This window comes from Sycon ciliatum, chromosome 12 (assembly GCF_964019385.1).
Source record: "Sycon ciliatum chromosome 12, ocSycCili1.1, whole genome shotgun sequence".
Taxonomy (NCBI): Eukaryota; Metazoa; Porifera; class Calcarea; order Leucosolenida; family Sycettidae; genus Sycon; species Sycon ciliatum.
In genome coordinates this window covers 19104524-19120572 of record NC_088654.1, presented here as the reverse complement: position 1 = coordinate 19120572, position 16049 = coordinate 19104524, and the positions used below count along the sequence as shown (strand labels likewise).

At 51.0% G+C, this 16049-nt stretch overlaps 1 protein-coding gene across 1 annotated transcript; it reads left to right on the top strand.

Annotated features, from left to right (window-relative positions):
- The first annotated feature begins 11538 nt into the window (after positions 1 to 11538).
- Positions 11539 to 14955, top strand: LOC135828049 (uncharacterized). The gene has a single exon (XM_065340484.1). The coding sequence runs from the start codon at positions 11539 to 11541 to the stop codon at positions 14953 to 14955; it is 3417 nt and encodes a 1138-aa protein (XP_065196556.1).
- The last annotated feature ends 1094 nt before the right edge of the window (positions 14956 to 16049 follow it).

Here is a 16049-nt window from a genome sequence, read left to right as displayed (position 1 = left end):
GCCACGGGTCAGCGACCCGGCTGGGGAGTGCTTGGACTCGTTAGGAAAACGAACACCGGGTCAGGTGGCCCGGTTGGGAATCCAATGTACATCAGGGAGACGTAAACGTAAAAGTACTTACAACTCCCTGATGATAGACTGATGCACATGCAGTAGCCGCACTTGATCGAACCCGGCTCTGACCCGGCTTTGACCCGGTTGGAAGAGTTGTGCCAGGGACACGTGTACCCGGTTGGTTTGAAATCCTACGCTAGAGCTGACAATGCAGTGTATTGTAGACTGAATAGTCCCTTCTTGCTAGTTCGATGGACCTTTTTTGTGGGCCACAAAGGTTATGCAGATGACGTCATTGGATAGGAGTTTTATGGAGTGTCAATCAAGTGCTTGCATGCTTGTGATGCTGCTCCGTACTACACCACACACGCACGTGAGTCGTGACACGGTGATGTCATATGATGGCATTATCACGTGATCTCTACAATCATGTATACAGAGGGCAGATCATTCAGTATGACTACGGGTTTGCATCATAGTATGATTCCCCATGAATCAGAAAACGTGCATGTTCAGTTTCTTAGTTCCCAGGCAAAAACGCAACCTTCCCACGCAGAAGGGAGTGCAGGCGTTCAAGGAAGGCGCCTACAAGTCTCTCCGCAGCCGAGACTGGCGCTCAGCCACAAATGCCCTCTGAACACTCCCTGAACACCCTCTCCGCTTGCACCCTGGCTCCCCCTTTTTTTTTTTATTAATTTTTTCTTACTCTATCACATGTATCATCTTTCCGTTTTCCTTCCTCTATAATTATAATTTATAAATGTACCCCCTCCCCTCCCCCTGTGCCTTCTCCTCCCCAGTTTTTGGTGCACTGAAGTGTCACTGAAGCCGAGACCTCAGGTCGGCGGAGATGCTCCAGTTTCATCACCACAGTTGGGTCTGCAACCACCTCTATCATGCAGTATTCTGTTCTCGAGGTTCGTGGTTTCTCGTAAAAAAAGAAGAAGAAAAAAAGACAAGTGGCACTGGCGCATGGCGGGCAAAGCTCGTGAGATCCCACATACACGGGGACATAATCATTGCACAAATCTTCACTTTCTGTTCCCATCTTGTGGCACGTTGCATGACGGTCTGTAGAGCTAGAAAGAAGGTGGAAGGGAAAAAAAGCAGTTCACGGGGGCCCAGGGGAAGCTGCTTGAAAAATTCATTGTGTCATGTGCTTTATCACCCTGTTATTTACTGCTCTGTCCCTCCAGGAAATCGCGATCCCACGGATGCAACAGATTTCGCGATTTTGGCCCAAACCCGCGATTTCCCGCGTTTTTGTTGTTTTATGCACTATACATGTATCTCATATTTTTGTGCACTTTTCACGCAGTGCTTTCCATGATCCTGTAGGTTATTTGCACAGCACGACTCGTACTACTTCCAAGTAGATAAGCGATGCAACAAATTTCGTGATTTGGCCCAAATCCGCAATTTTCTGCAAATGATTCCGCGAATTCCTGGAAAGTTCTGCATTCTGCACTTTTCGTCGCATTTTTTGTTGTTTTCTGCCGCAATTTCTTGCGCAAGTTTTCGAGAGTTTTATTCCGCAAATTGCCGCAGGGACAGACAACAGACTACTGTTGAAAAACTCTGCCACAATAGGCCTTAGGGGCCGTCCGTAAATATCGATGTTTTTTTAGAGACGATATTGGTGCTTCTCTCCCTTGACCCCCCTCCCTCCCCCCAGAAGACGCACATGTACATCTAGATCATGGAATCAATATTAATTTTTTGGATGCTCATGAAGTGCCCAGGATGTTGAGGGTCCGGTGTAGGCGTGAAAATCCCGCCGCACTCACGCAATAGCTGCATCGCCTGGGGGGAGCGAACCGGGTTGGCGCTGCAGTGCTCACAGCCATCGTGTACTGGTGTAGCCAAAGCGGCTACGCTCGGGCTTGAATTTTTTCAAATCCTTGTTCAGACAGTGAAGACTGGAAACTCTTGTGGAGTTCGTCCGTGTTTGTTCGCACTGCCTCTACGTCTTGAAAAAGGTCTCCTGCAGGCATCGTTCGGCCGATTTCCACAATCAATAGCTCATTCTTTTGCTCTTGAAATTCGCCGTGGGCGTACAGCTTCCAATTTTTGATTTTGTTCTTGTGTCGCGAGTTTTAGCTCCGCGAACGGAAGCTGGTTTCACATTTCTTGTATAGCCATTTAGACGTCCGCGTGCAGGGATCGGCGAAACTTCAGATATTTACATCGATATTTTTCTGATGCTCGAAAAGACGCACATGGCTCAAACCCCCTCCCCCCCAGACGCACCAATATCGTCTCTAAAAAAACATCGATATTTACGGACGGCCCCTTATGCACATTGTACAGATGCACGAAATCCCGTATAATCTTGTATAATCCCGTAGACCCGGTTGGGTGTTGAATGTGCAGGACCCTTTTTTATTTTTTATTTTATTTTATTTATTTTTTATTGGGAACACAGCCCTACAAAGAGACATGTGGAGACAAACACAAGACAAGACACAGGGGATGTAGGGACGACGTGCCGATGTACAGGGAGCAACTCGACCGACCAGGGGTCTCGGCGTTAGCGTTGCAACCTGGCATCGAAAAAAAGGGGGGGGGGTTGCATGGTCAGGTAGCAAAAATAATAATTTGGTGCGAGAAAGGGGCGCTAGTATTGCACCAAATAATATAAATACGTGTAATGACTAAACCAGAAGGGAAAATGAAGAAAGAGAACAATAATCATAACAAGCAAGTAGTAGTAGAGAGGTAAATACTAAATGGGTCTCAAATCTCAATATCATCGTCACAGGTACTGTGTGGACCACAGCCATCTCTTTCGGATTAGATCCTTACATACGTTGACCTTGAAGGTTTGGAGGCGTCTTGAATGAGGCTCGTGAAGCAGGAGGTCCGCAGGCAGGTTGTTCCAGGGTGTGATGGCGAAGAAGGGGAAGGATCGCAGGAGGTAGTCAGGGGCTGTGCGAGGGGATGTCCACTTCAGCTGAAAGGCATGGTGCGTCTGACGTTTTTGCCGTGTGCACATGCTCGCTACGGCAGGGGGCTTGGTTGGTGGCAGCATGGCCTTTACCTGGGGAGGCCCTGGAATGTAGTGCAGCTTGAACAAGTATGACAGGGCTGCCACCATCCGACGAAGCTGAAGACTTTGGAGGATGGTTCCAGGTCCCAGGAAATGCAGGGCACGTTGCTGAACCTTGTCCAGCTGGGCCATGTTAGTTGCGGCTGCGCTCGACCAGGCCAGTGGGGCATATTCAAGTAGGGGTCGCACGAATCCCTTGTAGACCGTCACTCGACCATGGTCGTCCAGGATGGGTGCTGCCTTTGGGAGGCGCGCAGTGCAACACTGCGAGTGTGCGCTCTGTAGGAGAGAGTAGGGTCGAGCATGACTCCCAGCAGCTTCAGGGTATCTGTCTCCTGGAGTGCTTCACCTCCAAAGGTGACTGGTGGAGTGCAGGGGGGAACGTGCTTGCGATGTAGAGTCATGCGCTGTGTCTTGGCTGGCTCAAAACAGATACGCCACTTGCGGCCCCACTCCTCAAGACTGTTGAGGGACCCTTGGAGGGAGGCGGTGGACTGTTGGAGATCGTCAGTTGGCTGTACTAAGCTGTAGAGTATGGTGTCGTCTGCAAAGCTGCTCAGCTGCGTTCCTGGAGTTAAACATTGTTCAATGTCACAGGTGTATAGAAGGAAGAGGCTGGGTCCTAGGATGCTGCCTTGGGGGACACCAGCCTGGATGGGTTGAGCATCTGACGTCTGGCCTCCAACCACAACGCGGATGTTTCGGTTGGTGAGGTAGTCCTGTAGCCATACAAGCAGGCGTCCGTCGACGCCGGCCTGCTTTGCTTTGTACAGCACTCCTGTGTGCGATACCTGGTCAAACGCACCGGCAATATCCACGGCGAGGACCTGGACACAACCGCCAGTACTTATGGTGTGGACCCATTCATGTTGGAGAGCCGTTAAGATATCTGCGGTTCCTCTACCACGTCGGAATCCAAACTGGCTGTTTGGCAACACCTCATGCTTCTCTAGGTAGTTAACCAGTTGCGTGTTTACAATGCCCTCCATGACTTTCGACATGATCGTTAGCAGTGATATTGGTCGGTAGTTAGATGCCAAAGATCTGGAGGACCGTTTGTGAACTGGGACTACATGGGCAAGTTTCCATGCCCCAGGTTGCACACCGGCTAAGAAGCAGATGGCGAAGAGCTTTGCCAGTGGGTCTGCAAGTTCAGATGAGCACATCTTGAGCACACGAGCAGAGATGCCATCCGGTCCAGTTGCTTTTGATACAGCCAAGTTCGCCAAGTGCCGTTTGACCGTTGCTGCGCGGAAGTGAATGTGCTTTAGCGTGGCATAGGCAGGTCGTTGCAGGTCAGGCAGGTCAGCAGCACAGAGGTCGTTATTGCCAAGGCTACACTTGTTCGCAAAATGCGCTGCAAAGCACTCGGCTTTCTCACGAGAAGAGTGGAACTCTTGTCCTGCAGGGTTGGTCAGCAGGGGGATGTCAGAGCAACGTCCCTCGCCTGCTGCGCTCTTGATGGTTGACCACCACTCTTTGTCCCGGAGGGAACCTGCAGTAAGCTTGTTGCGAATTCTACATTGATGTGCTAATCGCGCTGCATGACACGCTTCCACTTCGTGGTTAACAGTTGTGATGTACTGGACCTTGTGGTTATCGTTGCGGGGATTGCGTCGCCACAGCTTCCATGCCCGCTCCTTGGCATGATTGGCGTTAGAACAGTCCGGTGTCCACCATACAGGGTTGGATTGGTGCACCACAAGCTCTTTGGATGGTATGAACTGTTTCATTCCATGCATGATGACATCAGTTACGCGCTGACAGGACTGCTCCGCACACCCATGGATCTTGGCGGGCCAGTCTATGTTGCGGAGGTAGGCTCTCAGGCGGTGCCAGTCAGCAAGGGCGTATTTCCAAACCTGTCGAACAGCAGGATCTTCGCGTCGTGGATGCTGTTGGAGAAACTCGGCAATGATAACGGCATGATCAGATCGTCCAAGTGGTGCATAGGCTGTGGTGCATACGGGGTGTGGGAAATCGGAGATGATAAGATCGAGAGTATTGTTGCCGCGGGTTGGCTGGGTGACATGCTGGACAAGATGATGTGCTGCGCAGACTTCCTCCAGGCATTCACCGGCTCGGGTAGTCTTGCTACTCTGTAGCCAGGCTGAATTATGCACGTTGAAGTCCCCTGCAATTATCACATTGCTGCCAAGACGGCGGACATCATCCAAAGTGTTGTCTAGGTAGTCCATCAGGCTGGTGTCTGTCTCTGCACAAGAGCCAGGCCGGTAGAGCGCACCCAGAACAGTCTTTGTTCCGGAGTGCATTGCCAGGGAAATCCATAAGAGCTCGTGATCACGGCAATCTATTGTGTTTACTGCTATTTCCACTATGAAATGGGCCATGAAGGCATTTCATACGAAATCTTTTTCCGGCAGAGATCTAGCTAGTCGTTAGTTCAATCCCAAAGTGAAGAAGGCTTGAAAAGTGATCGTTTGCCATGAATTGTGAGGCTAAATGGGTCAAACGCGCATGTATAGCACACAATGAACACCCAACCGGGTATGTACACACCTACGGCCCTAGTACAGAACTTCGTACATCTGTACAATGTGCATAAGGACTATTGTTACTCCTTGATCAGAACGGTTGGAGTCATCCCCTGCAAGTGACGTTTCTTGACGGAGTTTTCTCTCCGGAATTTCCATGGACCGTGCTCTCCTTTACCTGATACACCACACTCACACTGTCGATTGAGACGCCGTGTCACGTGTGCAGCACAAGAATCAAGCCCGCCCTGGCAGTTACCATGGTTACCGGTACATGTACTTGAAGTCCATTTGGCAATATGCATGTGATTTGGCAATATGCATGTGATGCAAACTATCGCATCGTCTCTCCCATAGCCCCTTTCCTCTCCCCGTCTCATCCATCTGTCAACCAGCTAGTTGGCTGGTACAACCGATGGCCAGCACCAAGAAACTTTAAAGGAATGTAAACAATTGTGATACATGTACATAGTCCACGTCATCAATGACTCGAACTAAAGCGGACCATGTATCACACGTGTTTACATCTTCAAAAGAAACGGAACCTCAGTCATGGCTCTGCATCTATCATCTATACACAAAGCTATGGTAGAACTAAACGGGAAGTACTCTTTCCTAAACTCTCTGCCGCCAGCCAACAGACTTTGCCAGCGCGCATTGTGAAAATACTAAATGACCGTGCTTTGGCTAGCTAGCTGCTTATCTACATGACACTGTATTACTATTAGGAGATCCCCCCCCCCCCCCGATAGGTTATGCCTTTGGGAAATCCTTTAAATAATAAATACAATACAATTAGTCATTGCCAGCGCACATCGTGAAAATATACTGACTGTGCTTTGGCTAGCTGCTTATGTCATGTACATGTACACAGAACGAGACTTGCACACGTCAGTTAGATACTAAGATAGGCATTGCATTGTGTAGTACAATGACTGCTACAACTAGTACTACTGAGTACTAGTTGTTAGCCCCTACTCTGACGTCAGTACTTGTCAGCCATGTAATTGTTACTGTACTTGTGTAAGACAGACCTTAGACCAGGACTCCCTGCCTTAGACTAGTGACAGTATCATGCCATGGTACCATGGTATGTGTAGGGCTCCCTGGTCATACAGTTATACTAGTTGGTTGGTTGTGTTTATTTAAATTCGCAAACCGAACGGACTGAACATGTCCAATGACAAGGAAGCGAATGAGGTCCAAATAACCCAGGAATGGGGACAGAGATGAAAAGAAAATAATGGGAACAGAAGGTTCTCGGCAAAGGAAGAAGAGAAAGGAAGGAACGAAAAAGAATAATGGAGAAGAAGAAGAAGAAGAAGAAGAAAAATCGTGGTCACGGCGAGAAGAAAGCTTTTAGCAAAAAGACAAAGGAAAGGATGAAGGAGAAAATGGGGAGACACATCGTGGTCACGGCCAAAGCCGGAGTAGCGGCAGGACACAGTAGACAAAACAACACCAGGAACAAGCACGCATGAAGCATGGGCCATGCCGGCCCAGAAGAGGGAGACCCCGAAAGGAAGAGAGAAGAGAAGAGAAGATAGAGAAATCGAAGCATTGCACATCTACATGTACGCCCACACATCCACACACCCACACATCCACACACCCACACCTACACCCACAAACACACATACATACATCTACATGTACATACCCACACCTACGCACCAATACACACATACTTAGACACATACCCCCCCCCCCCCCACACACACACACACGCGCGTGCACACACACACACACACACAACACACACACACACACACACACACATGTCATTGACAGCCACACATACAATTGCTTTGCAATGTTCTCAGTTCATACTACTACTAGTACTACTAGTAGTAGTATAACTGTATGACAGTAACTGTGTATAGCACTATCGCCACCACTAGCACTAGTTCGCAGTAAATGTACTACTACATAGTAATAGTATTACTATTACTAATGCAGTGTAGTACTAACTATCCGCGCGCATACTATCCTCAGTACTATAGTCTAGAGTCACACTGTACTAGAATGCTACTTCAGTAGAATGTCATGTTCTGCACTGCACTGTAGTAATACTTCCTTGCCGTGGTTGGCTAACACCCTCTCTCTTTGTTTTGGCCGGTGTTCTCACTGTGCTATGAGATGCTGTAATAAATAATAAATAAATAAATAATAAATACGACTTATTATTAGTGTTATGTGTTTTTAGCTCAACTAAAGAATACGACACTAGTCTACACTACAGTAGCATTTGTTGGCCGGCGTCGGTTTCTAGCACTGGCTCAGGTATACCCGCAAGTGTACGTGTAGGTGCCGCGGTGGACTGCTCTTTAAAAAATAGACCAATGGCAATGCTCTGGGTTCGACATAACAAGCCAGTGCGAGCGTGGGTCCTCAAGACAATAGTAGTACTAGTAGTAGTATGTGTTACGTTTTCTCACTCTTAGTACTCCCTTGTGCCATTGTTCCAGCAGATGCTGCAGGTGTCGCTGACCTGCACAGTTTGTACGAGTACTTGTAGATTTATGCAGTGCGTGTCTACAGCTGTATTTGAATGTGTGCGTAGTGCACAGTTGCAGTTGTGCCCTAGGCCCTGTGTCTGTGATATGTGATTTGTGGTGCGTGTTAGCTTACACGTGGGAATGCTACGCGCTTTCATGTGACCTGCGTTACTTCCTTCTCACTGTACTTCCTTTTATGCATGTATCGCTGGCATATGCGACACGGGCCGGCCGGGCCGGAGTGTGTATTGGTTTTGGAAGCATGTGCCTTTTGTTCTGTGAGTTGTTCGCATGCACATGTTGCTGGCCGCGTGGTAATGTTTTGGTTCTTGTTATTGTGTTGGACCTGAGCTCTAGATTCTACAAGTAGTTAGTTTGTAGCTGTTGTGATTTTCCTATGTTCCATTGGTCTGAATAATTGTGTTCTCCGGAGTGGAGTAAAACTGAACTGTGATTCGATTGTGTGCGGAAACCCGGTGTTGACGAAAGTGTGTTGACCTGGGCGCTGAGGAAAAGTAACATAAACTGGCACCTCCGACGGGATCCTTTTGCCTTTCCGTGGTTGCTGAGAGTCGTCGCCATGAGTGAGGAGCGGCGTATCAGCCACAGATCGACGAAAGGAAAGGAACCCAAGCGATATGGATTTTCTGGAAGTGAGCGCTCGAGTACTCGTGCCAGTCCTGGGAGCACTGAACTCGTAGAATTGGAGAGAGCTCGAGTGGCCAGAAAAAGGGCAGAGGCCGAAGTGCGAGTGGCAGAAGAGATTGCTGCTCTGCAGGAACAAGTTCTGCAGAGTAAGTTAGCTGTCCTGCAGAAACGGCAAGCCTTGGAGCAAGCTCGTTCCGAAGAAGAATCTGCGCACGAGTCGGCGGCAGGAGCTAGCCCGTCGCCTCGTAGAGAAATCGCTTCGGACGGGGACGTGGTCTTCCAACGAAGTCGTGACGGCGCAAGTGCGACTCTGCGATCTTGTATGCCACCACGAGCGGAGTCGGACAGTGCAGTTACCGGTAGTAGGTTTACGACTGATCCCCCGTTACCACTCGCGCGCACCAGTGTTGAAAATGTGAATACACTGGTAGCAGGAACAGCAGCTGCTCAGCTATCGCAGAATGTCCCGGACGTCGTTGACGGTGTGTCTGAAGAGTCAGACCACTATGTGTCATCCAGTAGCGCCTCAAGTAGTGACACTGCTGGTGACTCTACAACTACTGGAACTACAACTAACGCCAGTAGTGGTGAAAGTGATAACAGCCACACTGATAGTAGTACTGTTAGTCACTATGGGCCTGCTTCCAGGCGTGTTGGTACATGTGCTCTGGCCAACGCAGGAGTTGCGTCCAGAGGCGGAGCTGCCTGCACTACCCAGCCAGTACATATGCAGCAGCAGCAGCCGCCGTCACAGCAGCAACAGCAGCCGCCGTCACAGCCGTCACGGCAGCAGCAGCTGCAGCAAGTCCATGTGCTTGGTAGCGCCGTGCGTCCAATGCTGCTGGAAGCAAGTGGACAGGCCCAGCCAAGCCCCGCTGCACCGAGAAGACTGATGACTCCGAAGAAGAAAAAATCAGAAAAACGACAGAAAAACAAGGACAAAGCCGAGCAAGCAGCTTCACTGTGCAGTGCCATGACTGAGACACTCTCACTCAACCCTGGAGCAGTGCCATTCCAACCAGCGAAGCAAACACTGTTGCCTGGACCTCAGCTGGCACTGCCTGGACACCAGATGGCATCGCCTGGATTCATGCCATGGAACTCGCCTTATGCTGTTACCAGTCACCTGAAGGCGTTAGAGCTGCCCAAGTTTGATGGGAAGGTGAAAAGCTACCTGAAGTGGCGGCAGCGTTTCCTTCGGCTGATTGACGACAGTTACGCGATGTCGGAGAACCACAAGCTTGCGCATCTGAGGGAGGCCCTTGCTGATGGTTCTGCAGAGGAGCTGATTGCTGATGTCTTGGATGGACCTGGCGCATATAAAGCAATCATGGCCGAGTTGGAACGCTGGTACGGTGGCCAAGACCGAGAGCTGAACAACCAGGAAAGAGAGCTCATGGAGTGGCCAGTCTTGACCAATGAGCGTGACGTCAGCCAGCTGAAAAAGTTCGCCATTCGGCTCCGCAATACCCTGCTTAACATGGAAGCAGTCCAGGTGCAGCCAGGCAGAGAGTTATACCTGGCGCTAACCCGGAAGATTCCTCGACGGCTCCTGGCACGCTACTTCGATCGTTATGATGATTCCAGCTGTGATATACAGGCATTCTCGCAATTCCTAATAACACACGTCCAGAAGCAGATGCGTGTTGAGGAACGAATTGGCCTGGGAGACCGCCCACCAGTATCACTGCAGCCCAAGGAGCACCAAAACAAGAGTAATCGGCCGTTGCCCAGCAGGCAATATGGAGTCAGGGAGCGCACGTTTATCTCCAGTCCTGGGACTCCACGATCAAGCGACTCATCACAGCCTGGGCCGAAACGTAACTTGGTCGCTTCTAGCAGCCGCAGCAACTCCAGAAAAGAGCAAGCTGCCTCAGAGCAAAGACAGCATGCAGACAACAGCCATGCCTGTGGTAAGTGCGAGGGTGCACACCATATTGCAGATTGTGGCGAATTCAAGAGTCTGCCCGTGCAAAAGAGAAATGACACGATCCGGAACCTACGGCTATGCGTCAACTGCCTGGGAAATGGGCACTGGGCACGAGACTGCATGGCAGCGGTGTGCCGAGAGTGTCAAGGCAAGCATCATCATTTACTGCACCGTGAACGACAAGGCAGTTTTACACCATCACCACCAACGCGAAAAGAGGCTAGCCACCATGTGAACAGCGAATCCCAGCCAGCCAATGACGACGAGGCCGGCTTGACCTCATTCATGACGATACCGGTGAGGGTCGCAAATGGAACAGTGACTGCCACAGCCAACGTCCTTCTTGACTCTGGATCAACATGCAGCTTTGTCACAGAGAGGCTTGCACACCGACTACGGCTGCGAGGAGAGCGCAAGCCAGTGCATGTTGGTGTGCTAGGCGGTCAAGTTCTCTCAGGCGAGCGAGAGGTGGTGTCTCTGTCCCTTCATCAATATGACAGCCAGGAGATATCAGAAGTTGAGGCATATGTGCTGCCAAAGATCACAAGCGACGTGCACGTTGCTGATTGGAGCCGTCTGCGTCACCAGTGGCCACATCTAGCAGACATTGATTTCCCTGCTGCAAGCAATCAACGCGCCATCGACATCCTAATCGGGCTAAATTCAGCAGCACTGCACAGTGCACAGGAAGAACGGATTGGCAAGGCAGGTGAGCCCATTGCAAGGCGCACACCCTTGGGATGGGTCTGTTTCGGTTCAGCCATACAAGACAGCTCTGTCCAGCACACCCATCATGCCCTGGAACTAACACAGACAGGTCTCGACTCGCTTGTCCGTAACTTCTGGGACTTGGAAGCGGTCGGCATGCAACCGTCTGCTGAGAGCTACCTGTCACCTGACGAACGCCATGCTGAGGAAATGACTCGACAGCAGCTAGGGTACGCAGATGGTCGATTCGTTGTCGGTATTCCCTGGCAGAATGGAGCGCGTCCTCAGATCACGAGCAACCGAGTGCAGGCCGAGGATCGGCTGCGTTCGCTACTGAGGTCTCTAGAGAGAAGACCAACCGTTCAGATTCGCTATGCAAAGGTGCTAGAGGAGTACCTACAGAAGGCGTACATTCAGGAGCTGACATCTGATCAAGTCCAGCAATGTGGCCGTGAGCAATGGTTTCTGCCGCACTTCGCAGTAGTCCGCGAAGACAAGGCTACAACTAAGGTCCGTGTTGTGTTTGATGCTGCAGCTCGCTTCAACGGCACGTCCATCAATGAACACATGTACGCGGGGCCACGACTGCAGAATGACCTCGTCACAGTACTGATCCGGTTCTGCATGCACCCTGTGGCACTGATTGCTGATGTGTCGGAGATGTTCCTTCAGGTATCACTACAGCCTGAGGATCGCAGATATCACCGATTTCTTTGGAAGACCGGGGACGGAGTCAAGGCCTATGAGTTCACCAGGTTGGCGTTTGGCATCCGTGCATCGCCATACCTAGCAGGCAGAGCTTTGCTGGAGACGGCCGAGCGTTTCGGAGCGAACTACGACCCAGCAGTCAGTGACACAGTTCGCAAGGCATTCTACGTCGACGACATGTTGAAGTCCTTGCCTGACGACCAGAAAGCAATGCGTCTTCGGTCTCAGCTACAAGACCTCCTGAAGAAAGGCGGCTTCCATCTCCGGAAGTGGTTGAGCAACAGTGAAGCAGTGATGGAATCAATTCCACCGGAGCACCGCGCGCCGGCCACGTCTAAGTCCATAACGGCACAAGAGTCGTCTGGACAGCCCTCACAAAAGGCACTGGGCGTAACGTGGATGGTCAGCGAAGATTATTTCACGTTTCACTATCAGGAACCCACATCCGCTGCGTGCACGAAGCGCACCGTCCTCAGTCGCATGGCATCACTGTTTGACCCCAGAGGGCAACTAGCACCATTCACCATCAGGAGCAAGTTGTTGTTCCAGGAACTATGTCTTGCGGGGCTCGGCTGGGACGACCCACTGCCTGAAGAGACGGCGGTAGCTTGGCAAGAATGGTTTGCTGAGATGCCTAAGCTTACACAGCTACGCATTGATCGCTGTTTTCAAGATAGCACAACGTCGATGGGTCTGAGTGTGCACACGTTCACCGACGCATCAGAACGGGCCTACGCCGCTGCGTCATACGTCCGAGCAGAGCGACCAGATGGTACAGCGAAGGTTACCCTGGTGATGGCCAAGGCAAGACCAGCACCGATCAAGCGTCGATCCATTCCGATGCTAGAGCTGCAGGGAGCGGTCCTGGGTGTGCGTCTTGGGACGTACGTTAGCGAAGCTCTTGGTGTGAGAGCAGCCGACAGCCACTACTGGAGCGATTCCATGAATGTCCAGTATTGGATTCGATCACCCAGCCGAAAGTTCAAGCTGGAAGTCGGCAACCGGATATCGGAGATCCAACAGCAGTCTATGGCACGGAACTGGCGTCATGTTCCCGGAGTCAGAAATCCAGCTGATCTTCCCACCCGTGGGATGACAGTCACACAGCTGGCAGAGGAGAGCAGGTGGTGGCATGGACCATCGTTTCTGGCACAGCAACAGAGCGAATGGCCAGATCGCAGGATAGCTGTGCCGAAGGAGCTACCACAAATGCTCAAGACTCCTGAAATCACGATGACGGCAATGATGTCACCACCGTTGCGGCTAAGTCCAAACAACTATTCCTCGTGGAGCCGTCTTGTGCGGGTCACGGCTTGGTGCATGCGTGCCATACACAATCGCCGCAAGAGCCGACTGCCACAGCTAACGCTCAGCGACGCCCGTGTGAAGATTGCAATCAAGAACAGCAAGGAGGTTGCCGTGCCCGAGCTCTCACCAGCTGAGTTTGAAAGAGCGGAGCACTATTGGATCATGCGTGCGCAAGATGAGAGCTATGGTGAAGTGACGAGCACGCTGAGAAAAGGGAAGGAGTTGCCAAGCAGCGCCCCTCTTCTCAAGTTGCAACCGCGCATCGACGAACAGAGTGGATACCCCGTATTAAGAGTTAGTGGGAGACTGCGTACGGCTTACCACTTGGCATCTGAGTTTCGATCGCCAATTATTCTACCACCTCGACACCGAGTGACAGAGCTGATCATTCGGAGAGAGGATGAGCGATGCCGACACAGCATTGGCACGAATCACATCCTGTCCAATCTCGCCGATCACTACTGGCTTGTGAAGGGCAAGCAAATGGTGAAGTCACATCGGCACCACTGCGTGGGATGTCAGAAGGTGTGGCGCAAACCAGCCACTCCCAGGATGGGTCCTCTCCCAGACCTCCGCACGCAAGGACCACTTCTGGCATTCGCCCGCACCGCTGTGGACTTCGCCGGACCATTTCTAGTGAAGAGAGGTCGAGGACGTACACAAGAGAAGAGGTATGTGGCAGTGTTCACGTGTTTGCAATCTCGAGCGTGTCACTTGGAGCTGGTTACCTCTCTCGACACGACTGGCTTCAAGATGGCCCTGACGCGATTCTGCAAGCGTCGCGGCACACCCGAGATGTTGCTTACTGATAATGGAAGCAATTTTGTTGCGACAGAGCGAGAGCTGAGGGAGGCAGTCGCCCAGCTTGACCATGCCGACCTCACATCGGAGTATGCAGGCCAAGGGATTGAGTGGAAATTCAATCCGCCTCGTTCTCCTCATTTCGGCGGCGTGTTCGAACGGATCGTGCGCTCCATGAAGCAAGTTCTCCAGACTGTGCTGTACAAGGCTGATTTAACTGAAGAAGAGCTCCAGACAGTATTGGTGCAGGCCGAGGCTCTCATCAACTCGCGGCCATTGACAACGCTTTCGGAGGAAAGTGAAGACCTGGAGCCGCTAACGCCTTTGCATTTCTTGGTTGGCCATTCGAGAGTTGCAACAGCGTTGGAAGCAACCCCGGAGGGGGGTCTGCATCGTCGCTGGCAGTTGCTTCAGGATCTGATGAAGCGCATTTGGAAGAGGTGGCTCCGCGAGATTGTTGCTCGAGCCAATTTGGAGACGAAGTGGCACCGTGATAGTGCATCGGTTACAGTCGGCAAAATCCTGATGATGCTGGACGAATCGCTCCCAAGGACTCAGTGGCCGCTTGGTCGAGTGGTCGCTACGTATCCTGGAAAGGACGGGAAGGTGCGCGTAGTGGACGTGAAGGTCAAAGGGAAGGTGTACAAGCGCAGCGTCCACCGCTTGGTGCCCCTAGATGTGGAACCGTCGGCAGTCAAGGTGACTCTCCCAGCCTCTGCCGAAGTCCGGCTAAGTGATCTCAATAGACACCCTTAGCAAACAACGTTATGTTGCAACGGTATTACCGTAAGGGGGAAAATACCGTGATTTGGGTTCGACCTTTAGCAAGATGCACGCTATTTTTAGTACGCTGTTGCCACGAGAATAGCTTTGATTTCGCGCGGTACAACCATTGTTGTCACCATATACGCGATACAAGGTGAAATGCGTACGGACTATGCAGTATTTGGCCAAAACACGTACCGTTGGTCACAACGATAAATCAGCCCACATAACGTTTATACGCTGCAGCTTCAACGCTATTTGGGTGATCAAGGTACGAGTACCGTAAAAAATAGCGTTACCGTTGTTTGCTAAGGGTGTCTAATGAGTGACATTAACTGGCATGCTCGCCGTTGTTAATGCTGTGTATCAAGTTACGGTTTTGCCCAATAGCGTATAGGCATTAGATTCGCTCAGTTTTCCCACGTTCGCTCATGAGGGAGGGAATGTTACGTTTTCTCACTCTTAGTACTCCCTTGTGCCATTGTTCCAGCAGATGCTGCAGGTGTCGCTGACCTGCACAGTTTGTACGAGTACTTGTAGATTTATGCAGTGCGTGTCTACAGCTGTATTTGAATGTGTGCGTAGTGCACAGTTGCAGTTGTGCCCTAGGCCCTGTGTCTGTGATATGTGATTTGTGGTGCGTGTTAGCTTACACGTGGGAATGCTACGCGCTTTCATGTGACCTGCGTTACTTCCTTCTCACTGTACTTCCTTTTATGCATGTATCGCTGGCATATGCGACACGGGCCGGCCGGGCCGGAGTGTGTATTGGTTTTGGAAGCATGTGCCTTTTGTTCTGTGAGTTGTTCGCATGCACATGTTGCTGGCCGCGTGGTAATGTTTTGGTTCTTGTTGTGTTGGACCTGAGCTCTAGATTCTACAAGTAGTTAGTTTGTAGCTGTTGTGATTTTCCTATGTTCCATTGGTCTGAATAATTGTGTTCTCCGGAGTGGAGTAAAACTGAACTGTGATTCGATTGTGTGCGGAAACCCGGTGTTGACGAAAGTGTGTTGACCTGGGCGCTGAGGAAAAGTAACAGTATGCTCAGACTCATCACCTCACCTACTACTACTAGTACCTACGTA